This window comes from Rosa rugosa, chromosome 3 (assembly GCF_958449725.1).
Source record: "Rosa rugosa chromosome 3, drRosRugo1.1, whole genome shotgun sequence".
NCBI classification, from domain to species: Eukaryota; Viridiplantae; Streptophyta; class Magnoliopsida; order Rosales; family Rosaceae; genus Rosa; species Rosa rugosa.
Genome location: NC_084822.1, coordinates 32,406,510 through 32,433,116, shown reverse-complemented (window position 1 = coordinate 32,433,116; position 26,607 = coordinate 32,406,510). Strand labels below are relative to the sequence as shown.

The 26,607-nt window shown below is 38.1% G+C and overlaps 1 protein-coding gene across 1 annotated transcript; it reads right to left on the bottom strand.

Annotated features, from left to right (window-relative positions):
• Positions 1-5: 5 nt before the first annotated feature.
• Positions 6-26,607, bottom strand: LOC133737579 (probable protein phosphatase 2C 11). Its single transcript, XM_062165111.1, has 10 exons — positions 26,594-26,607; positions 26,259-26,401; positions 25,878-25,976; positions 25,600-25,758; positions 25,156-25,242; positions 24,067-24,158; positions 23,683-23,754; positions 23,086-23,213; positions 15,243-15,270; positions 6-11 (listed from the first exon to the last, which is right to left on the bottom strand). Exons 1-10 carry the CDS (start codon positions 26,605-26,607, stop codon positions 6-8), a joined length of 828 nt encoding a protein of 275 aa, XP_062021095.1.

The following is a 26,607-nucleotide window of genomic DNA, read 5'->3' as shown; positions in this document are numbered from 1 at the left end:
TTTATTCACACCTACACAATTTAACAATAAATGATCATTTATTCAAAAAAAAAAAAAAACAATAAATGACCATTTTACCCTCAACCCAATTAATGAATTATGACACTGCCACTCTGTCTCCTCTCTCTCTCCCCGTTGCTCCACTCTTCGTCGACAACGTTCTCACCGGCGATCCCATTCCTCCACGGTTTCCCGGAGCACTGGTACTCATGGAGGCACCTAATCCAGACCCTGGCCTCACTCGGCTACCGAGCCGTCGCGCCGGACCTCCGCGACTTCGGTGACACCGACGCGCTAGCCGACCCGTCAAGCGACCAATTCGATCATCTCAAAGAGATCGAAAGCGAAAGCGATGGAGTGATCGAAAGCGAAAGTAATGGAATCGGAGCAAGCACAAGCTCGTGTCACCGGCGATGGAATCGAAGTGGCCTTCTCCATTTCTCATTCCGGCGATTTTGATAATGGTGGGCCAAGTACAAGCTCGTGTCTCCGGCCATGACTCACGTTGGCTAACTGCCTTGCGACGGCGACGGCGTCTGCAAGGCCAGGCCGTCCGACAAGGAGAAGCATATCTGCAAAACCCCAAATTATGAAACACGATTTCTGGGTGGTTTGCTCCGATTTGGAGCCCATAGCATTGTCTGGGTGGCCAGATCCTTTTTTTTTTTTTTAATATGTGACTATGAGAAGAGAAATTTTAAATACACATTACTAATCACTTAATACACACCCGTCAATCATTACACCACCTTTTTCATTTTTCATCCTATCATTTTACAAAATACACAACCCAAAGTTGCCCAAACTACCCACAATTCTCATACACCAACATCAATTATCAATCACTCAACAAATTTTTCTCAACGCCATATACTCAATGGATCCCATCCTAAAGATCAACGCAGTGGATTACCCAAATGGCCAAATCGAACACCACGCAATTTTTGATCCAGCTGATTACAACTACGATTAGGTTTTCTCTGTTTTCTTAAAATGGTTTGTTGACTTGGCTTGGTTGAAGATGGATTGGAGTCTTGAAAATGTATGATCAGATTGAAGGACGTTTTGTCTTTTGTTCAAAATTTTGTTCGGATATTCATAGATAGCAGCATATACAATTAATTGGAAGTCTAGTTTGAATAATGATTTCTAGTTTGAATAATGATTTCATGTTCATCATAGATGATGATGTTACGATTAGGTACCAGTAGGAGTAAAAACAAACATCAGTATGTCCTTGAGTTTATGAGGGGATATATTAGATTAATCATGTTTACAATTTCAAGCAACTACAAAGCAATAGATGGGAGATTTTGTATGCTCTGGTAATCACTTTAGATATACGTGTGAGGAATATGGTTTTAGGAGGAGTGGAGGATGATATCAGAATCTAATATAGATGTCTTTTCTGATAATTTGATTAGTTTATCAAATCTAAAGTAAAATATTAAAATATAGGTATGTTTATTAAGTAATTGGGGGTGTGTATATAAAATATTTCCTCTACGAGAATGAAAGAAAAACGAAGAAAAAAAGTTTTATACAATTTGGTCTTGTTTTATACATGCACAGTTTTGAAAAGAATTCCATCATCTAATTTGGTCTTGTTTTCATTATACAATCTGTTCTTTTTTTTTTTTGCTTTTCTTTTTTGGTAAAATGGGGGCAGAAGGTCTAGAAGAAAAGAAAAAAAAAAATTTATTGGAGGGCAATAGACGGCTATTGGGGGGCAATAAATATTTTAAATTGATGTAATCTCTTCATTTTTTTCCTTAATCAAAGTTTTATTTGTCTAATTAGATGATGTAGGTCATTAAGAAAATCATGTATCATACTTGCAGCTAGAGATAATCTTTCAACCACATCCCAACAACATTTTAGAAGAAGTGATTTATTGAGCTTGAAAAGATTATTTAAACCTAAACCACCCTACAACTTAGGGTGCAGTATGTATTCTAAGCTACCAATGCAAAACTGATTTGGTGCATATACTAGCGTCTCATGTGTAATACAATAGGGTCATCAAGTTTATGGCAAATAAATTAAGCTCCAAGTATCGTACCTAAGGGAATAGAGAACCTCACTTGGTTACGGACCACTAAGCACAAAAACAATTTATTCTAGCAACAAGTATCCGAAATTATAAGTATCTGAAGTTGTGATTTTTAATTGTGAAGACAAAAACTAAATTTGAGAATCGGAAATAAAAAATTACTCAAATGAAAATACAATACTAAAGTAGTTAATGAAAAATTCAAGACAAGATAATTTAGAGTGCTAGGGAGGATCCTTCACCTAAATCCTATGTGTTGGAAGCAAATTCAATGTAGATGCAAAATTCTTAATTAGGCGGTAGTCGTATCCAAGGCGGTTCAAAGCTTAAGGACCATAAATTCTCAATTATAGTATTAATGTGCCAATTCAAGGGTCATACTAACTCAATTAGAGAGAGATAGGGTCAGTTCAAGGGTCAATGACTCACTCTAATCAGCATAAAGATCGAGAATCAGACTACTAAGCAATTCACCCGCGCAATCAGGCAACAAGTGTAAATCACCATACTTATAACTCATACAATACCAAATTCTGGGTTCTAGCTTAAGAATTAATTAGAGGGGGTCAAGCCTCTAATTTGGTCTTAAATATGCTCAAAATACATACCCTAGAGTTGACTAGGCTCCTAGACATGCACTGCAACCCAACAAAAATTAATATAAGAATCCATCAAATTAAATTGCATTATTACATTAAAATAGACATCATTTACATAAAATTTGGGCTAGGGCACACCTATGAAGCATGGATATGTGAGACTTCAAGGTATGCCGTATTGTATCCATATTGTATCCATATTGGATATGGATACATGTTGGGTGCATATCCGTTGACCATGTAGTCCATTTGACTTTTGGGATACAATTTGGATACGTCTTGACCTGTTTTGAATTCGTTTTTGAGGTATTTTTGACTTTTTGTATCCATTAAAACCTATAACACCTACCGCACGCACTCTTCGCTCTTTACGACTCCACTTCTCGCTCTTTACTCTTTGCTCTGTTCATGTATTAATGACCAATGGGTTAAAAACTTCAAGCTGTGGGTTAAAGGTTTGTGGGTTGAAGATTAATGAAAACTCCAAGTAAGTATTCGATCTCCATTTGTTTCAATATTAAGAAGTGATTCGATCTCAGTTTGTTGTTAGAGATCAAGTTTACAATTGTTAATTGATAATTTGTTATTGAGTTGAAGTCTTGGAGTAGGAAACATATGTCCAGATTCATTAAATTGTTATAAACTTTTTACCTTTGCTGATAATAAGTTATAAATGTCCAGATTCATTAATTGAATTACATGAATGTAAGACCAAATGTAAGACATAAATGTCCAAATTGAATTACATGCCAGCAACCAAATGTAATACCTAATGATGAATTAATGATGAATTCGATTTTGCAATGAAGCCATACATATGCATATGAGTTACAAAGATTCTATTGAAATGGTTACTGTTTTTATTGTGACTCTTTTTTGAATTGTTATATAAATTGGTTTATGTTTTTATTGTGATTCTTTTTTGTTTAGGAAGATGAGTGATGCAACAACAACAAATTAATTTACTAATAAGGGTGAAGGTGTGGGAGAAAATAATAAGGGTTCTCCTTTGTGGAAATTTGTTACAATCCTTGTTCAAGCTAAGAAAGGTGAAGGAGGCAATTGTAAATTCAAGTGTTATTTTTATAATGGTACTTTTAGTGGATCATATTATAGAATGAGGTTGCATCTTCTAAAGATTAGTGGCAAAGTGATTAGAATATGTAGGTCAATCCCAGATGAGAAGACAAGAAAGTTTGAAGGCTTGGTAGAAGCTGATGATGTCCGTAAAAAGAGCGCAAAGCCTAGGCTAGTTCCTCTCCCTTCATCAAGCATTGAAGGTTCTTCAAGTGGAAGTACATTTGGGCTAGATTTAATGGATGAAATAGTGGAGGTTCCAAAGAAGAGGAATGGATTAAGTGGATGCTTGAAAAAGCGTTCAATAATAATGCTAGTGAACAGTTGGATGGTGAAATAGTAAGGATGTAATACCCCGGAAAATCCAAATTAAATTCCGTGGATTTTTAGAAATGATTTCACGATAGTAGGAGCGAGTACGAAGCTTGGAGAAGTTGTGGAATTAGTTCGAACGATTTTATTTCGAAATCGTACGTATTTAGGAGCGTCTCAAAAATTGACTTTTTATACGTATGGAATTTCGGAAAACTTCCTTCATGAAAGTCGTAGAGCTCGTCGATACGAACTCGTGCATATGTAGAACGCGAAAATCGGAGTTCGTGTGAATATTTATGGATTTTTGAAGATATTTCCATTTTGGTATAAATATATTTCTATTTTCGGAAATTGCAAGGAAGGACAGAAAATTTGGAAAACCAAAACCTGAACCCTCAGTTTTCTCTCTTCCTGCCCGAGCCCCCACGCAGCCACCACCTTCGCCGGCCGATTTCTTCACCTTCCGGCCACCATAGGTCGATTTCTTCAGTGGGTTTTGTTCACCACACTCCCTCCTACACGTCTGTGGAAGCCATATAGCACGGGAAGCACAGTGAAGGCTGCTACAAGTCCGGGAAGTTGCGCCACCGAGCTGAAATTACCTCCAGTCGCCGGCCTTCATTCTCCCAGCTCCGGCCACCTTAGCTCGTGATTATTGAGGGCTTTTCTAGCCCAGAAGACGTAGATGCTGTCCTCAAAACGGCTTGCAATGATTCGATCTGTGGAGATCGAATTTTGGAACTTTTGAAACTAGGGTTCATCCGATCTGAAAATGTTGTGAGGTAAAATTCGACTCTTTTGGCTTATAATCTGACTTTGGTGTAGTTATGAAAAGTGAAATTGGAGTTGAGTTGAAGGACTTTGATGTTGGGAGTTTTGTCTAATTTTGACTTTGGATGGGTGGCGGTGCCGCCACTGTGATGGTGGTTTCCGGCGACCTCCGGCCACCCCAAGGACAGTTTCTGTCCATTTTTGTGTTCTACGTGTCGATACGATCGTTTGCATATATAATTCATAATTTTTGGATATCGTATGATGAAGTTATGAATTTTTAAGTTTCGATCGATTTCGATCGTTAGATTTGTGATATGTGAAGTTAGGACCGTCAGATGGACTTGTAGTTTTGATACGATGATCTTATGACTGTCCCAGTGGCTTTGTGTGGTCATGGGCGAAGATCCGACCGTTGGATCTTCGTATAAATGCAAAACGGTGATTAGGGAGGCGATTCGTGAGAATCCGTCCGTCGGATTTTTGTATAAATTTGTGAAGATGTTAGTAAGGACAATTCAGGAAGATCCGACCGTCGGATCTTCGTGATGATTTTTGGAGGGTGATCCTAAAGGCGATCCGTGAGGATCCGACCGTTGGATCATCATTTAATTTCGATCCGACCGTTGGATTGTCGTTTGAGTATGTTTTTGAGTTATTGGCTAAAATAAGGTCATGTGTGATTAGGTGATTGACGGTCTCCCTTGGGTGAAAGATTTCGGTGTGTATTGTGTTGAATTGAAGACGCAGCGGGAATATTGAGGTGAGTAAACCTCACGTGGTTCATATTACGAACCCAATACAATTAATTGCTTATTTTGTTGCAATCATATGAACTATTGTTGGTATTACTAGACATTCCTGTGTGAATGTCTGTATATATATTATTACGTGAAATAATATGTATTGTTGGAGTTGTGTTGAGTTTATTGTTGAGAAACAATATATTGTGAGAGGTATTGAGTTTATTGTTGAGAAACAATATATTGTGAGAGGTGTTGAGTTTTATTGTTGAGGAACAATAAATTGTTGTGATCTGTGGAGATCACTAGGTCACGAGGTGACCATGGCATCTATTAGTGAATCACGCTCTCGTACCGGGCTGGTGGTTATTAATAGTATTAAATCGTAATCACGTCTGTGGCCGGACGAGTGGTTACGTTCAGTTAGAGCTCTAGTCGGTCTGCCAAATGTGGAGTGACCTTATGAGTGAAATTGAGAGTAACTCATAAGTGTCAATATATATATGGTAACCTTATGAGGGAAATTGAGAGTAACTCATAAGGGTCTATATATATATATGAGTCTGTCTACCAAATGTTGGGAAATCTTATGAGCGAATTTGAGAGTAACTCATAAGTGTCTATATATATATATATATATGAGAGTGAGTGATCTTATGAGCTAAATTGAGAGTAACTCATAAGTGTCTATATATATATATGAGAGTGAGAAAGTAACGTGGGTTTGTGGTGGTCTTGTAATTTAATAAATCAACAGTTCTTTCTTGTTTACTCATACTAGCTGTCAAAAGCTTACCGGGTTTTGTGTTGTTGCAACTCCCGGTACACTATTCAAATTGTGTAGCGGGAAATCCTACAGGACAGGAGAACCAGGACGGTGATCGTGCGGTTAGAGTAATTGTTAGAGTTTTACAGCAATTGTAAGTTGTGAGGTGCGTTATGCTCATTTAGAGCTTTACAATATTGCTTGTGAGAGTGAATTGTAATAATGAACTCGAGGTTTCGAGATTTGGAGTTTGTGTACCGTGTGGTGAAGTTATATTGAGAAAAAAAAAATTCAGAATGTTTATTTGATTAAATGGTTTAATTCATGTTTCGGATTTGAATTTATCATTCAAAATTCGGGGCGTGACAGTTTGGTATCAGAGCGTAAGGTGCATATTTGGTGATGTGTCAATACCTTCCGAGTGATGGCCCGTCTGCAGCGGATCCCCATCGTGTGCTCTTCGGTATTGGCTAAGTCATTGGGTATGCGTGAGTGTTGGGAGTTGTTTAGGCCGCTAGGTCGTTTTAGGAACGTGAATACCTTCCCTATAGTATTGACTTGGTTAATATGAATTTGTATTTGACTTATACTGTGTTTTAAGTGTTATACATGTATTAGCCAAGCATACTATACTCCTTAGGTGATGGAGATTCGAAGGGGTTGTACTTAGAACCTTACAGTTGTCTTGTAGGTTCGTATTGGAATAAGTTCAGTGGCCGCGAGTTACAATCCTTGAGGAATAGGAACCTCTTGATTCAACTCTGTTAAGTCAACGAGGATTGTTTTATGGAAATGAGGTTCTTTTGATTGTTGAAGTGTTTGGTTGAAGACATGGTGTGGACCTATGCACGTACCTAGTGTGGATACGAGTATGAATTGTTATAAATTTTGTCTTCTTAAGTTGGACGTACAGATGTTTAGATGAGGTGTACGTATCAAGGATTAGATATCTTGTTTTATAAAGAGACGTCTTAGTGGAGTTTTGGTAATTGACATGTGATACGTGATTAAAGTGACTCTGAGGCAATTATGCTGACCTTGTGTGAGATTGAATTCTTAGTGTAGACTAAGAAGGTTGTGTGGTGATTTTATATACACTACGTGATGAACTTTTAGAAGGAAAAGTTATGAGTAAAAGTATGGGTTTTTCCCTGATGTCTATAGCAGACTTGTGAATATAGTTTTGTTCAAGTGAATGAAATTGAATTTTGAGGCCTATGTATGGTGCAGGAAGAAGCATGGAGGACATGTTAGAGTCAGGCAAGGGTTTGCCTTTGGTGATTGATTTTAGGTGATATAGTTAAACGCAATTTCAGATATTGATTTTAGTGACTTTGTTAGGTATCCATAGTGGTTCAAGTGAATTACTATGTGATATGGAGTTTGATTCGATTTCTGAATCGCTAAATGTTAGGGATTGAATTGTGGTGAGTTTTTGTTGAAGCAATTGATAGATGGAATTATCGAGATTCTATAAGAGTTGTAAGAGTAACTCTAAAAACGTGGGTTTTTCCTAGCTAACTCAGGATGTGTTTAGCTTTATGAATCCCTAATCCTATCGATGAAATTGTTGTGTTTGGTTTGACTCAGAGGATACTAGCTAGACCTCGATGCGACTTAATTGATTGTTGGATTCTTTTTGAGTGATTGTTTTTATTGCATCATTATGAAAGATGTGTGCAGTAGAGTTGTTTATGGTTTTGAAAATAGTATTGGGTGACCAAGGTTCGATCCTTGGTGTTGTTGTTGGTTAAACAAACAGGAAAGAAAACATGCACACCATCTTATTGAGTTTATATTACAAAAAAAAAAAGAAAAAAAAAGAAAAAGAAAAAGGAAAACGAGGACTATGCTGTACTAAGCCTAGTCAGCAGCTCCGGATGGGTTGAGGCTGAGCTCAAGAGAAACTGGAGATCCACGGTTGTAACCGCCTGAGCCACCGAAATAGTAATCATGTGCACTACCTTCCTCGGAAGTAGTCTTCAGGTTACCAAAGACGTCCTCGCCGTGCACGGGGAACAGAGGAAGAGTTTGAACCTCCTGGTGATCTCCTCCTCGTTGTTGCAGGGATGTTTGTCCTCCTGTTGTGCCAAAAGAGTTGGACTGGTATTAGTGTTGAAGTGTGAGGAAGAATATGAAACAAAATTTAAATCAAGAAATCCTTCATTACCAGTAGAATAGGTGGAACCAAAGTTGAGATCAATGGATCTACCATCATCAGTAGAACTAGTGGACCCAAAATTGATGTCAATGGATCCACCAGCTGGCCCAAAATTGATGTCGATGGATCCACTAGCACCAGTAGAACCAGTGGACCCAAAATTGAGATCAATGGATCTACCAGTACCAAGAGAACTAGTTCTCATGGGCACTGGAGCAGCCTGATTACACCTATTCATCTGCTTCTCTCGAGCCCTGACGTTCTGGAACCAAAAGTAAATGTTCTTACCCTCAACATACCCATACTGGTTCAGCTGGAGACAGATCTCGTGAATCTGCTTTGTAGTTGGGCACTTAAATCCCTTGACGTAGTAAAGATCCTTGAGGATTCTTATTTGTTCTGGAGTAGGAATCCACCTGGTACGGCTTCGCCAGAAATCCATGTTGGCACTACTTCCAGCTGCTTGGGTGTTTCCTCCCTCCTCTGTTGGTTGCTGTTGTTGTGGTTCCATTTGTTGCGGGGTTTGGAGCTCCATTAGTTGCAGAGTTCGTGGCTCTTGGGTCATGGGGTGAGAGGATGTGGAAATCGAGGAATACATGGTTTAGTGTTTGAGGGAGATTTTGTTAGAAGGATTGGAGTTGTTGAACTGGTGATTGGAGATCTGAGATTCTCAGAGGAAAGATGAGATCGAATCTTCAAATGGAAGAAAAGATCTGAGAAAGAAGGATTGAAGATTTGGAGGAAAATATTGAAGATCTGAAAGTTCAGAGGAAAGATGGGATTGAATCAACTAGATGGGAGAGAAGATCAGAAGAGAAGGATTGAAATTGATGAAGAAAGGATTTGAGAAGAGAAAGGCTGAAGAGTTGAGAGAGAAAGACTTGAGCTCGGAAGAAAATTTCTTTCTTTTGGAGTGAACAGTTTTTCTCCAGAATGCACCTATTTATAGAGCGAGGTGAGCAGATCTCCACCGTTGGATGAACGATTCCTGTGATTCATTCTACGCGTTGGATTAAAGTCGCCCCGAAACCCGGAAAAGCTGTTGGCGCGTGTTGAGCGTGTAAGGGGACAGGCCGAACCTCGAGACGCTGTGGCAGACAGCTTTAGCCGAAAGTGATTTGCTTTCCGTAAATCACGGAAGAGACGTGTCGTGGCACGTGGAGTGTACCGACAGTTTGTTGTTATTCTATCGCTTATGATAGAATAAATAAAAGAAGTTGCATGGATAGTAACGAGAGCAGCTGGTGCTCTAGTGGTTGAAGAGCAAGGCTCATGTACAAGAGGTCAGAGGTTCGAACCTTGCCTCTCGTTTATTTTTATTATGTTCGCTTATGACATAATAAGTAAAACATTTGTACACATTATATTAAGCACAGCTTGTGCTCCAGTGGTTGGTGGGCAAAGCCCTTGTGCAGCAGGTTAAGGTTTCGAACCTTGCCTCCCCCGTTATTTTATTTATGTCGCTTATGACATAATAAATATAACACGTGAGCATATATTAATGAAGGCAGCTCTTGCTTCAGTGGTTGGGAGCAAAACCTTCGTGTTTGAGGTCGGGAGTTCGAACCTTACCTCTTACAAATATTTTTGGATCTCGTATATGCTTGATATACGACGTATATACGGTATGTACGGTATACATACGTATATACGGTCTGTACGGTATGCATACGAATATACAGTTGTACGGTATGCATACGTATATACGATCTGTACGGTATGCATACGTATATACGGTATGTACAATTTCATACCGTAGCCGAGCTGGAAGTTGGTGGGCCGATTGGTAGGCCCAAATAGTAAGCCCAAATAGTAAGCCCAAATAGTAAGCCCAAATAGTAAGCCCGAATGGTAGGCCCAAATGGTAGGCCCAAATGGTAAGCCCAATTGTTCGGCCCGAAATAGTAGGCCCAAATGTTAAACCCAAAGTGGTTTGGGCCGGTTCGAAATGTGGATGGTCCGATTTCTTCAGGCCCAATTGGCCAGCCCTAGTGCTTAACCCAAGGATTGAGCAAGCCCAAGTCATCATCATTGGATGACATAATTTATTGGCGTGCTTTTGGGGATGATTTGTTTTGAGTGATGCATCTCTATGGTTGTGAAGAGTGGTGCATGCTTAAGTTTTACTATGGAGATTTACCGTGATGCTAATTGAGTAGCGAAACACTTTGTGGGAGTGTTTACTGTGCTTGTATGCCAGTACAGAGTGATGATCTATGTGAAGATCTATGTGAGGATCTATGAGATGATCCATGTGACGATTTTGTGTATGTGATGTGGAGTGTTGTTGAGTAGTTGTTGTGTGAGTTTACGTTTGTGATGAAAGGATTTAGTGGCCATAGGAATGTATTTTTATACAAAGAGCTGAGGCTCTGTAGATTACTACAGATTTGGAAGAGATGGAGATTCTATGGTTAGGTCAACCTTAATCGAGAGGAATTGACTTACGCTCAAATTTCGGGACGAAATTTCTTTAAGGAGGGTAGACTGTAATACCCCGGAAAATCCAAATTAAATTCCGTGGATTTTTAGAAATGATTTCACGATAGTAGGAGCGAGTACGAAGCTTGGAGAAGTTGTGGAATTAGTTCGAACGATTTTATTTCGAAATCGTACGTATTTAGGAGCGTCTCAAAAATTGACTTTTTATACGTATGGAATTTCGGAAAACTTCCTTCATGAAAGTCGTAGAGCTCGTCGATACGAACTCGTGCATATGTAGAACGCGAAAATCGGAGTTCGTGTGAATATTTATGGATTTTTGAAGATATTTCCATTTTGGTATAAATATATTTCTATTTTCGGAAATTGCAAGGAAGGACAGAAAATTTGGAAAACCAAAACCTGAACCCTCAGTTTTCTCTCTTCCTGCCCGAGCCCCCACGCAGCCACCACCTTCGCCGGCCGATTTCTTCACCTTCCGGCCACCATAGGTCGATTTCTTCAGTGGGTTTTGTTCACCACACTCCCTCCTACACGTCTGTGGAAGCCATATAGCACGGGAAGCACAGTGAAGGCTGCTACAAGTCCGGGAAGTTGCGCCACCGAGCTGAAATTACCTCCAGTCGCCGGCCTTCATTCTCCCAGCTCCGGCCACCTTAGCTCGTGATTATTGAGGGCTTTTCTAGCCCAGAAGACGTAGATGCTGTCCTCAAAACGGCTTGCAATGATTCGATCTGTGGAGATCGAATTTTGGAACTTTTGAAACTAGGGTTCATCCGATCTGAAAATGTTGTGAGGTAAAATTCGACTCTTTTGGCTTATAATCTGACTTTGGTGTAGTTATGAAAAGTGAAATTGGAGTTGAGTTGAAGGACTTTGATGTTGGGAGTTTTGTCTAATTTTGACTTTGGATGGGTGGCGGTGCCGCCACTGTGATGGTGGTTTCCGGCGACCTCCGGCCACCCCAAGGACAGTTTCTGTCCATTTTTGTGTTCTACGTGTCGATACGATCGTTTGCATATATAATTCATAATTTTTGGATATCGTATGATGAAGTTATGAATTTTTAAGTTTCGATCGATTTCGATCGTTAGATTTGTGATATGTGAAGTTAGGACCGTCAGATGGACTTGTAGTTTTGATACGATGATCTTATGACTGTCCCAGTGGCTTTGTGTGGTCATGGGCGAAGATCCGACCGTTGGATCTTCGTATAAATGCAAAACGGTGATTAGGGAGGCGATTCGTGAGAATCCGTCCGTCGGATTTTTGTATAAATTTGTGAAGATGTTAGTAAGGACAATTCAGGAAGATCCGACCGTCGGATCTTCGTGATGATTTTTGGAGGGTGATCCTAAAGGCGATCCGTGAGGATCCGACCGTTGGATCATCATTTAATTTCGATCCGACCGTTGGATTGTCGTTTGAGTATGTTTTTGAGTTATTGGCTAAAATAAGGTCATGTGTGATTAGGTGATTGACGGTCTCCCTTGGGTGAAAGATTTCGGTGTGTATTGTGTTGAATTGAAGACGCAGCGGGAATATCGAGGTGAGTAAACCTCACGTGGTTCATATTACGAACCCAATACAATTAATTGCTTATTTTGTTGCAATCATATGAACTATTGTTGGTATTACTAGACATTCCTGTGTGAATGTCTGTATATATATTATTACGTGAAATAATATGTATTGTTGGAGTTGTGTTGAGTTTATTGTTGAGAAACAATATATTGTGAGAGGTATTGAGTTTATTGTTGAGAAACAATATATTGTGAGAGGTGTTGAGTTTTATTGTTGAGGAACAATAAATTGTTGTGATCTGTGGAGATCACTAGGTCACGAGGTGACCATGGCATCTATTAGTGAATCACGCTCTCGTACCGGGCTGGTGGTTATTAATAGTATTAAATCGTAATCACGTCTGTGGCCGGACGAGTGGTTACGTTCAGTTAGAGCTCTAGTCGGTCTGCCAAATGTGGAGTGACCTTATGAGTGAAATTGAGAGTAACTCATAAGTGTCAATATATATATGGTAACCTTATGAGGGAAATTGAGAGTAACTCATAAGGGTCTATATATATATATGAGTCTGTCTACCAAATGTTGGGAAATCTTATGAGCGAATTTGAGAGTAACTCATAAGTGTCTATATATATATATATATATGAGAGTGAGTGATCTTATGAGCTAAATTGAGAGTAACTCATAAGTGTCTATATATATATATGAGAGTGAGAAAGTAACGTGGGTTTGTGGTGGTCTTGTAATTTAATAAATCAACAGTTCTTTCTTGTTTACTCATACTAGCTGTCAAAAGCTTACCGGGTTTTGTGTTGTTGCAACTCCCGGTACACTATTCAAATTGTGTAGCGGGAAATCCTACAGGACAGGAGAACCAGGACGGTGATCGTGCGGTTAGAGTAATTGTTAGAGTTTTACAGCAATTGTAAGTTGTGAGGTGCGTTATGCTCATTTAGAGCTTTACAATATTGCTTGTGAGAGTGAATTGTAATAATGAACTCGAGGTTTCGAGATTTGGAGTTTGTGTACCGTGTGGTGAAGTTATATTGAGAAAAAAAAAATTCAGAATGTTTATTTGATTAAATGGTTTAATTCATGTTTCGGATTTGAATTTATCATTCAAAATTCGGGGCGTGACAGTTTGGTATCAGAGCGTAAGGTGCATATTTGGTGATGTGTCAATACCTTCCGAGTGATGGCCCGTCTGCAGCGGATCCCCATCGTGTGCTCTTCGGTATTGGCTAAGTCATTGGGTATGCGTGAGTGTTGGGAGTTGTTTAGGCCGCTAGGTCGTTTTAGGAACGTGAATACCTTCCCTATAGTATTGACTTGGTTAATATGAATTTGTATTTGACTTATACTGTGTTTTAAGTGTTATACATGTATTAGCCAAGCATACTATACTCCTTAGGTGATGGAGATTCGAAGGGGTTGTACTTAGAACCTTACAGTTGTCTTGTAGGTTCGTATTGGAATAAGTTCAGTGGCCGCGAGTTACAATCCTTGAGGAATAGGAACCTCTTGATTCAACTCTGTTAAGTCAACGAGGATTGTTTTATGGAAATGAGGTTCTTTTGATTGTTGAAGTGTTTGGTTGAAGACATGGTGTGGACCTATGCACGTACCTAGTGTGGATACGAGTATGAATTGTTATAAATTTTGTCTTCTTAAGTTGGACGTACAGATGTTTAGATGAGGTGTACGTATCAAGGATTAGATATCTTGTTTTATAAAGAGACGTCTTAGTGGAGTTTTGGTAATTGACATGTGATACGTGATTAAAGTGACTCTGAGGCAATTATGCTGACCTTGTGTGAGATTGAATTCTTAGTGTAGACTAAGAAGGTTGTGTGGTGATTTTATATACACTACGTGATGAACTTTTAGAAGGAAAAGTTATGAGTAAAAGTATGGGTTTTTCCCTGATGTCTATAGCAGACTTGTGAATATAGTTTTGTTCAAGTGAATGAAATTGAATTTTGAGGCCTATGTATGGTGCAGGAAGAAGCATGGAGGACATGTTAGAGTCAGGCAAGGGTTTGCCTTTGGTGATTGATTTTAGGTGATATAGTTAAACGCAATTTCAGATATTGATTTTAGTGACTTTGTTAGGTATCCATAGTGGTTCAAGTGAATTACTATGTGATATGGAGTTTGATTCGATTTCTGAATCGCTAAATGTTAGGGATTGAATTGTGGTGAGTTTTTGTTGAAGCAATTGATAGATGGAATTATCGAGATTCTATAAGAGTTGTAAGAGTAACTCTAAAAACGTGGGTTTTTCCTAGCTAACTCAGGATGTGTTTAGCTTTATGAATCCCTAATCCTATCGATGAAATTGTTGTGTTTGGTTTGACTCAGAGGATACTAGCTAGACCTCGATGCGACTTAATTGATTGTTGGATTCTTTTTGAGTGATTGTTTTTATTGCATCATTATGAAAGATGTGTGCAGTAGAGTTGTTTATGGTTTTGAAAATAGTATTGGGTGACCAAGGTTCGATCCTTGGTGTTGTTGTTGGTTAAACAAACAGGAAAGAAAACATGCACACCATCTTATTGAGTTTATATTACAAAAAAAAAAAGAAAAAAAAAGAAAAAGAAAAAGGAAAACGAGGACTATGCTGTACTAAGCCTAGTCAGCAGCTCCGGATGGGTTGAGGCTGAGCTCAAGAGAAACTGGAGATCCACGGTTGTAACCGCCTGAGCCACCGAAATAGTAATCATGTGCACTACCTTCCTCGGAAGTAGTCTTCAGGTTACCAAAGACGTCCTCGCCGTGCACGGGGAACAGAGGAAGAGTTTGAACCTCCTGGTGATCTCCTCCTCGTTGTTGCAGGGATGTTTGTCCTCCTGTTGTGCCAAAAGAGTTGGACTGGTATTAGTGTTGAAGTGTGAGGAAGAATATGAAACAAAATTTAAATCAAGAAATCCTTCATTACCAGTAGAATAGGTGGAACCAAAGTTGAGATCAATGGATCTACCATCATCAGTAGAACTAGTGGACCCAAAATTGATGTCAATGGATCCACCAGCTGGCCCAAAATTGATGTCGATGGATCCACTAGCACCAGTAGAACCAGTGGACCCAAAATTGAGATCAATGGATCTACCAGTACCAAGAGAACTAGTTCTCATGGGCACTGGAGCAGCCTGATTACACCTATTCATCTGCTTCTCTCGAGCCCTGACGTTCTGGAACCAAAAGTAAATGTTCTTACCCTCAACATACCCATACTGGTTCAGCTGGAGACAGATCTCGTGAATCTGCTTTGTAGTTGGGCACTTAAATCCCTTGACGTAGTAAAGATCCTTGAGGATTCTTATTTGTTCTGGAGTAGGAATCCACCTGGTACGGCTTCGCCAGAAATCCATGTTGGCACTACTTCCAGCTGCTTGGGTGTTTCCTCCCTCCTCTGTTGGTTGCTGTTGTTGTGGTTCCATTTGTTGCGGGGTTTGGAGCTCCATTAGTTGCAGAGTTCGTGGCTCTTGGGTCATGGGGTGAGAGGATGTGGAAATCGAGGAATACATGGTTTAGTGTTTGAGGGAGATTTTGTTAGAAGGATTGGAGTTGTTGAACTGGTGATTGGAGATCTGAGATTCTCAGAGGAAAGATGAGATCGAATCTTCAAATGGAAGAAAAGATCTGAGAAAGAAGGATTGAAGATTTGGAGGAAAATATTGAAGATCTGAAAGTTCAGAGGAAAGATGGGATTGAATCAACTAGATGGGAGAGAAGATCAGAAGAGAAGGATTGAAATTGATGAAGAAAGGATTTGAGAAGAGAAAGGCTGAAGAGTTGAGAGAGAAAGACTTGAGCTCGGAAGAAAATTTCTTTCTTTTGGAGTGAACAGTTTTTCTCCAGAATGCACCTATTTATAGAGCGAGGTGAGCAGATCTCCACCGTTGGATGAACGATTCCTGTGATTCATTCTACGCGTTGGATTAAAGTCGCCCCGAAACCCGGAAAAGCTGTTGGCGCGTGTTGAGCGTGTAAGGGGACAGGCCGAACCTCGAGACGCTGTGGCAGACAGCTTTAGCCGAAAGTGATTTGCTTTCCGTAAATCACGGAAGAGACGTGTCGTGGCACGTGGAGTGTACCGACAGTTTGTTGTTATTCTATCGCTTATGATAGAATAAATAAAAGAAGTTGCATGGATAGTAACGAGAGCAGCTGGTGCTCTAGTGGTTGAAGAGCAAGGCTCATGTACAAGAGGTCAGAGGTTCGAACCTTGCCTCTCGTTTATTTTTATTATGTTCGCTTATGACATAATAAGTAAAACATTTGTACACATTATATTAAGCACAGCTTGTGCTCCAGTGGTTGGTGGGCAAAGCCCTTGTGCAGCAGGTTAAGGTTTCGAACCTTGCCTCCCCCGTTATTTTATTTATGTCGCTTATGACATAATAAATATAACACGTGAGCATATATTAATGAAGGCAGCTCTTGCTTCAGTGGTTGGGAGCAAAACCTTCGTGTTTGAGGTCGGGAGTTCGAACCTTACCTCTTACAAATATTTTTGGATCTCGTATATGCTTGATATACGACGTATATACGGTATGTACGGTATACATACGTATATACGGTCTGTACGGTATGCATACGAATATACAGTTGTACGGTATGCATACGTATATACGATCTGTACGGTATGCATACGTATATACGGTATGTACAATTTCATACCGTAGCCGAGCTGGAAGTTGGTGGGCCGATTGGTAGGCCCAAATAGTAAGCCCAAATAGTAAGCCCAAATAGTAAGCCCGAATGGTAGGCCCAAATGGTAGGCCCAAATGGTAAGCCCAATTGTTCGGCCCGAAATAGTAGGCCCAAATGTTAAACCCAAAGTGGTTTGGGCCGGTTCGAAATGTGGATGGTCCGATTTCTTCAGGCCCAATTGGCCAGCCCTAGTGCTGAACCCAAGGATTGAGCAAGCCCAAGTCATCATCATTGGATGACATAATTTATTGGCGTGCTTTTGGGGATGATTTGTTTTGAGTGATGCATCTCTATGGTTGTGAAGAGTGGTGCATGCTTAAGTTTTACTATGGAGATTTACCGTGATGCTAATTGAGTAGCGAAACACTTTGTGGGAGTGTTTACTGTGCTTGTATGCCAGTACAGAGTGATGATCTATGTGAAGATCTATGTGAGGATCTATGAGATGATCCATGTGACGATTTTGTGTATGTGATGTGGAGTGTTGTTGAGTAGTTGTTGTGTGAGTTTACGTTTGTGATGAAAGGATTTAGTGGCCATAGGAATGTATTTTTATACAAAGAGCTGAGGCTCTGTAGATTACTACAGATTTGGAAGAGATGGAGATTCTATGGTTAGGTCAACCTTAATCGAGAGGAATTGACTTACGCTCAAATTTCGGGACGAAATTTCTTTAAGGAGGGTAGACTGTAATACCCCGGAAAATCCAAATTAAATTCCGTGGATTTTTAGAAATGATTTCACGATAGTAGGAGCGAGTACGAAGCTTGGAGAAGTTGTGGAATTAGTTCGAACGATTTTATTTCGAAATCGTACGTATTTAGGAGCGTCTCAAAAATTGACTTTTTATACGTATGGAATTTCGGAAAACTTCCTTCATGAAAGTCGTAGAGCTCGTCGATACGAACTCGTGCATATGTAGAACGCGAAAATCGGAGTTCGTGTGAATATTTATGGATTTTTGAAGATATTTCCATTTTGGTATAAATATATTTCTATTTTCGGAAATTGCAAGGAAGGACAGAAAATTTGGAAAACCAAAACCTGAACCCTCAGTTTTCTCTCTTCCTGCCCGAGCCCCCACGCAGCCACCACCTTCGCCGGCCGATTTCTTCACCTTCCGGCCACCATAGGTCGATTTCTTCAGTGGGTTTTGTTCACCACACTCCCTCCTACACGTCTGTGGAAGCCATATAGCACGGGAAGCACAGTGAAGGCTGCTACAAGTCCGGGAAGTTGCGCCACCGAGCTGAAATTACCTCCAGTCGCCGGCCTTCATTCTCCCAGCTCCGGCCACCTTAGCTCGTGATTATTGAGGGCTTTTCTAGCCCAGAAGACGTAGATGCTGTCCTCAAAACGGCTTGCAATGATTCGATCTGTGGAGATCGAATTTTGGAACTTTTGAAACTAGGGTTCATCCGATCTGAAAATGTTGTGAGGTAAAATTCGACTCTTTTGGCTTATAATCTGACTTTGGTGTAGTTATGAAAAGTGAAATTGGAGTTGAGTTGAAGGACTTTGATGTTGGGAGTTTTGTCTAATTTTGACTTTGGATGGGTGGCGGTGCCGCCACTGTGATGGTGGTTTCCGGCGACCTCCGGCCACCCCAAGGACAGTTTCTGTCCATTTTTGTGTTCTACGTGTCGATACGATCGTTTGCATATATAATTCATAATTTTTGGATATCGTATGATGAAGTTATGAATTTTTAAGTTTCGATCGATTTCGATCGTTAGATTTGTGATATGTGAAGTTAGGACCGTCAGATGGACTTGTAGTTTTGATACGATGATCTTATGACTGTCCCAGTGGCTTTGTGTGGTCATGGGCGAAGATCCGACCGTTGGATCTTCGTATAAATGCAAAACGGTGATTAGGGAGGCGATTCGTGAGAATCCGTCCGTCGGATTTTTGTATAAATTTGTGAAGATGTTAGTAAGGACAATTCAGGAAGATCCGACCGTCGGATCTTCGTGATGATTTTTGGAGGGTGATCCTAAAGGCGATCCGTGAGGATCCGACCGTTGGATCATCATTTAATTTCGATCCGACCGTTGGATTGTCGTTTGAGTATGTTTTTGAGTTATTGGCTAAAATAAGGTCATGTGTGATTAGGTGATTGACGGTCTCCCTTGGGTGAAAGATTTCGGTGTGTATTGTGTTGAATTGAAGACGCAGCGGGAATATCGAGGTGAGTAAACCTCACGTGGTTCATATTACGAACCCAATACAATTAATTGCTTATTTTGTTGCAATCATATGAACTATTGTTGGTATTACTAGACATTCCTGTGTGAATGTCTGTATATATATTATTACGTGAAATAATATGTATTGTTGGAGTTGTGTTGAGTTTATTGTTGAGAAACAATATATTGTGAGAGGTATTGAGTTTATTGTTGAGAAACAATATATTGTGAGAGGTGTTGAGTTTTATTGTTGAGGAACAATAAATTGTTGTGATCTGTGGAGATCACTAGGTCACGAGGTGACCATGGCATCTATTAGTGAATCACGCTCTCGTACCGGGCTGGTGGTTATTAATAGTATTAAATCGTAATCACGTCTGTGGCCGGACGAGTGGTTACGTTCAGTTAGAGCTCTAGTCGGTCTGCCAAATGTGGAGTGACCTTATGAGTGAAATTGAGAGTAACTCATAAGTGTCAATATATATATGGTAACCTTATGAGGGAAATTGAGAGTAACTCATAAGGGTCTATATATATATATGAGTCTGTCTACCAAATGTTGGGAAATCTTATGAGCGAATTTGAGAGTAACTCATAAGTGTCTATATATATATATATATATGAGAGTGAGTGATCTTATGAGCTAAATTGAGAGTAACTCATAAGTGTCTATATATATATATGAGAGTGAGAAAGTAACGTGGGTTTGTGGTGGTCTTGTAATTTAATAAATCAACAGTTCTTTCTTGTTTACTCATACTAGCTGTCAAAAGCTTACCGGGTTTTGTGTTGTTGCAACTCCCGGTACACTATTCAAATTGTGTAGCGGGAAATCCTACAGGACAGGAGAACCAGGACGGTGATCGTGCGGTTAGAGTAATTGTTAGAGTTTTACAGCAACTGTAAGTTGTGAGGTGCGTTATGCTCATTTAGAGCTTTACAATATTGCTTGTGAGAGTGAATTGTAATAATGAACTCGAGGTTTCGAGATTTGGAGTTTGTGTACCGTGTGGTGAAGTTATATTGAGAAAAAAAAAATTCAGAATGTTTATTTGATTAAATGGTTTAATTCATGTTTCGGATTTGAATTTATCATTCAAAATTCGGGGCGTGACAAAGGATGTTTTATACTGGTGGTTTGTCATTCAACTTTGCCAAAAATCCCCACTATATTCGTGCTTTTAATCAGGCATGTATTTTATCCAATTCTTGGTTATTGTCCACCTGATTATAATGCTTTGAGAACCACTTTTCTACACATGCAATGAAAAGATGCACATTGTGAAGATGTTGGAACTGATTAAGCTCTCATGGCAACAAAAAGGTGTTAGTGTGTGTAGTGATGGGTGGTCCGATTCTCAAAGAAGACTACTTATCAATGTTATGACAGCCTGTGAATCTAGACCCATGTTTATGAGGGCAATGAACTGTGATCGATGGGGATTCCAAATATAGGTTTTTCATTTCTGACTTGCTCATTGAGAGTATTTTGGAGATTGGTCCACAATATGTTGTCCAGTAATCACTGATAATGCTAGCAATTGCAACTCTGCTGGAGCCATTATTAATGCTAGATTTTCACACATCTTTTAGACTTCAACTGTAGTACATACACTTAATCTTGCTTTGAAGAACATATGTACACTAAGTTCAATTACTTCTAATGAGGTTGCTTATGATGCATGTAATTGGATTTCACAAGTTGTAGAATGTGTGGTTCATAAAGAATTTTATTATGAACCATGGTATGAGGTTGGATATGTTTAATTAGCATTCCCCCTTGAAGATGTTATCTATTACTGATACATGCTTTGCTTCCATTGTGGTGATGCTTACAAGATTTAAGAAGATAAAGCAAACTCTAGAACGGATGGTGATAAGTGATCTATAGGATTCTAATAGAGATGATAATGTGGCAAAAGTAAGGGTCGTGAAAGACATGATATTAGATGATGATCGATGATGCTTGGGCGAAGATTGATTACATACTTGCCTTTGCATTATTCATATTTGAGATGCTTAGGAGAAGTGACACAGATGAGCCATGTCTTCACAAGGTTTATGAGTGGTGGGACACTATGATTGAGCAAGTAAATGCCACTATCTATAAACAAGAAGGCAAAGAACATGGAGAGCCCTCAGAATTTTATGATGTGGTGTACAATATTTTGCTAGCAAGATGGACTAAGAGTTCCTCACCTCTTTATTGCATGTCACATTCATTGAATCCTTGGTAAATTTGAACTATTTATTTGAGATATATTTTTACATTTTTATTTGCAACTACAAATTTTAAATTTTTCGTTATATATATGGAACTTGTAGATATTATAACATTGAATATCTTCATGGAGCTCCTAATTGTCTTCAATTGTTACTAGGCTACGCATGATAGGCTATTGGATTAGACTGCTGTAAATAGACATGTTTTTTTGAGGTGGATTATACAACATTTTAGCTGTTTCTACATCCAATGTTTATCGTGACGGATTATAATCTTACACCCTTGTAAACTTAAGACTAGTACTTGGGACTTCCTTGATAAGCTAGATTTTTTTCTATTCTTTTTTATTATAAGTTTAGACACTTGGGTCTCCATTCCCCTTGAGTTTTTATGACCTAACGGAAATGGACAAGCTTTTCTCATGTGGATTATACACCATATGGACTATTTCTACATCCAATATTGTTGATCCTCATAACCTTGTGAATTTCGGACCAATACCTTAGACTTTCTTGATAAGTCAGACTTTTCTTATCAGAGATTTAGGTATTCGGGTAAAACTCTTAGAATCTCCATTCTCCATAAGTTTGTATGACCTAACGGAAATACAACCCAAATGCTCTTGCAGACTATTTTATTTCAAACTCTCAAAGATATAGACTATTATTGTTTATATAAAATGATGCAATAAACTCTCGGCTCTAAGTTCATGGTTAATAATTGTCAGTTCTAAAGTCTATATTTTCAAATTATGCTACATTATAGAATATGTGAAGTTAATTAACAGGTATATGTTTTTGTTATTGCCCAAAAAGGATGGCACGCCATGTATTATCTTTCCTCTTAATATAATGTCATTAATTTCGATTGAAAAAAAACAAATCCTTTAATGAGAGTATGTGAATGTATTTTTAGTGTAGCAACAGATACCCCCCATATTCCTCTTCCTTCGAACCTATGAAGCAAAAGTCATATTCCTAAGCAGACAAACAAATGAATGAAACCGTGAAATAAACTCGTGATTCTAATTTGGGATACCAATGTAGACGTCATTACCGATGACAACATTTCTATCCTCAAACTGGTCCCTAAAGGAGACTGAGATATGCACTACATAAAACATGGTGATTTGGTAGATGATAGGACTTCAAAGACATTTAAATTTGCATTGTCATATCTAAAAATGAGAATTTGGATTCAAACTACATTAAAGTAATATATGATATTTTACTATGGGTCGGGTGACTATCTAGAGTTTAAGGAAGAACAACTTGAAAATAGATATATCGACCTGATATAGTAATTGATCAAAGATAAAAATTTAGAAAAAATAATGCGTCAAAAGAGTCTTTCCACCATGCTTTGATTATTTTATGAGGTAAATTGAACCTGCAAAATCAAAAAGTTTGACAACTAGTAGATAAAATCATGTTGAATAGTTGCTGTGTGGTGTATATGTATGAATGTGTTAGTATGATACCCTGAAATATTATTATGATTGCTCTAAAGTATTAAATCGGACAACAACACAAGTTATGTTGTCTGAGCTCCCTCGCGCGTAAGCTTCTTCAACGAGTGTTCTAGATGCTTCTTCTACTTCGTTAATATCCTGCACTATAGCCACCACATCCTGAAAATAGAGGAGATAACATTTTGCCTCTTTAGGATTTTGAAAGTTCCAATATAGTTAAAATGGTAACATTATGAATTCATTGTTATGACATATCTTTTTGCAATTTTAAATGTAAATATTTATGAGTAAACTAGTCACACTATCAGATAATTTTCATAATTTTTTGCTTGATAACTACACTCCTAGATCATCTCCTATCCTCACCAAAAGTCTAGAATTGTTAGCTTTAGTGACCAGCAAGAACCAATAGTATAAGATATTTACCAAACAAACCATCACCTTTAAAAGACCATTCAAAGTCTCTAAAGTCATTTGCACTTGATACCCCAAAAGATAAACAAAAGAATTTTGTGTTTTAGTAGAGATTAAGGCAAATGATAAACATAGATAGCGCGCACATGATGTGTGTGAAACATTCAAAATACTAATCTTATGAGAGAAAAAATAATTTAATGCTTGCACTCACATTGTTTGATATGACATTCCAAAGTCTATCACTTGCGATAATTATGAAATCTACGCCATTAATCTCTTCTTCCTATAAAGAACAAAAAGATAAGAATATGAACAAATGCACATAAATATACATAGATACATATGTAGGTATATGAGTATGTAGATGCACAAACACATATACCTACAAATACATGCATGCATAATGCCAAATACACCCACACATACATGCATTTTTTTTGCATATATGAGTATACATACCCAATAATTAGTTAGTTTATGATATCAAGTCACTAAAAAAACATGGATACACGTGTATATATATGCAAATGCATATATATTGGTATATGAGTGAACATACAAACAGAAAACATAGCTTACGAAAAGTTTATATTACATGAATTTCTGGGTCCGCAACAACAAATGGTTTAAGTACTTTGTCACCAAATGAACGGGAAACAGCAAGAACACCACCAACCCTCCATGTTCCTGGCAAGTTTGACAATACAAGAAGTAAATTTAGAACTTGAATCGAGGCCTACACTCAGGAAATCTGAGACCATTATAGAACGTAAAACACTATATGATCTTGTTTTACAAAGGTATATAGTATATATTTTCCTCCCTTGTAGTGTGTGTAATCGTGTTAGTCCTTATTCTCAGTTATGAGTGAATATCAGCAAAAATGAAGATAAAGCAATACAAATCAAACTGTAACTCAACTACAGTTTTTACTATTGTTAACTTTTATGAGTAGATAATAATAGTTCCCAAATTATTAAGAAAAGAGATTATGTAACAACATAGTAAAATCTTTCAAACAAGGAATGGAGGTAATGTGAAGTATTGATCGACTTTCAACAAAAGGTGGTTGTTGGAAAAATTAGTCAAGCTGGTTTTAGGCATCTTTAATATTTATACAAAAAGCTAGGGGGAGGTTTGAGCACCAAGAACTAGAAGATGCATGCTAAAGTGTTAAGATTATCTTAGCATGCAGTTGTAGAGCTAAACAACATATATTTTTGGCAATCTAAATACGAGATAATGGTTGCATTCACATTCTAACATTGTTATTTTGTTGATTATAAAAAATATGATCAATGAGAGCAATGCAAATAGAGAGAAAATGGTGGGCATAATGAATCTCACCCAGCAAGGTTCCTCAATGTATGCATCTTGATATGTGTGTCATGCATATGCACATATTGTGGTGGGGATATAGTGAGATGGCCCAGCCCTAGATACCATCATATGTACTACTACTTTAGGTAATAAAAGTTGAGTTCCAATAAGCTACAATTATAAAATGAACTTGACTTATGTCCATTCGGAAAAAAGAAAAAATTGTAAATATATATTTTGTATAGAAGTTCCACCCACATCATTCTAAGCCAAAGTTAATAGGTGGTACAACTATTAAGAAATGGGTCTCCTCAAGAAGCATTAAAAAAGAGCCAATTGTAACAATTAAAAAATTGCCAATTACCTGCCCACATAACAAAACCTCCGGCCTCTTCAATTCTTTGACGTTCGTCAGATCTATCAGGTTTATGGTCATTGGACAAGGCGATAGGTACAGTGAATGATGATATCATAATTAGTAAGTGGAAAAGAATAATAAATTGTATATTGTTCATTAACTAATGGTGTTATATGTGCTTGTAATTTGCTTAGTAACATATTTGTATCTAAATTAGTTTCTTCTTATAATGGTTTTTCGTTAATTGACAGTCTTTATAAGAGAGCCGACATATGATTAGGCTATGATCAAACTTTATTTAAGTGAAGGAGACAAAAGATGTGAAAATCTCATTTTATTTCCCCATTCTGAATTTTACTTTTTCTTTCGAACTTTGTTATATGATTCAATTCATAGCTGTTATGAGTTTTAACTTATATAAGTCTCATTCTTAGTAGAAAAGACAACTACCTGAACCAGCTCTCCCGGCGACTACTCTTGAATCACCAACATTTGCAATGAAAAGCCGATCCCCTAACAACAAAGCGGTTGATGCAGTTGAGCCAGTGTCTTTTTGATCACCTTTCTCTTCATTGATGTATTCAACATTTGTCTGTTTAAATACTTCAACTACAGTAAAAAAAATATATCTCTATTTTATAATCTAAAGAGAAGAATGTCTAATAGAAAGTGAATCTAATTCGCATACCAACATAAAAATGAGAAAGAGAAATCCATTGGCTACATACCAATAGCTATCTTTGTGTCTTTGATAAATTCTGGGTGACCACTTAAATTGTTGAAAATGTTCTCTTTCAGGTATTTTGCAGTTCTTGAGCCTCCATGACCTGTAGAATGGATCAGAACAAACATGAAAGCTAGCATAAGAAATAGTCAAGGTAATTAGTGATGGAGGGTATTAAAAAAAAGATCTACACTCTTTGTAACTGAGGAAGTTCTTTTGTCATAAAAATACAACTATAATTAAATAAGATACCATAATCAAAGGGAACATGTGTAGAAGGAGAAACAAAACATCATCTTCTAATACTATCTAATTTTTTGTTCCTCATGGGAATAAATATTGAAAGAAAACATGTGATGGATGGTGATAGGAACTTGTAAATTACCATCGAAAACACCAAAAAAGGCAACCATTTGTCCATCAACATCTGATATCTTTGCCTCAAAATAATCCTCCATAGAAGGTCTTTTACCCTTGAAACTGGAAAATCCGTAGTTGAACTTTGCATTATAGCTCCCAGTGAGAAAACTAATTATAAAGAAAAGATAAACAATTAGATTGTCCACAAAACATTTAAAAATATGAGAATTTAGAAAGAATCACATGCAATATAAAAGAAGCATGATATCTTCTAGGTAAAGATCATAATATCATATGACTCAACCCCAAATAACACACATATTCATTTTCTTATGTGATCATTTTGATTAACCTGAATACCGCGCAAAGATCAT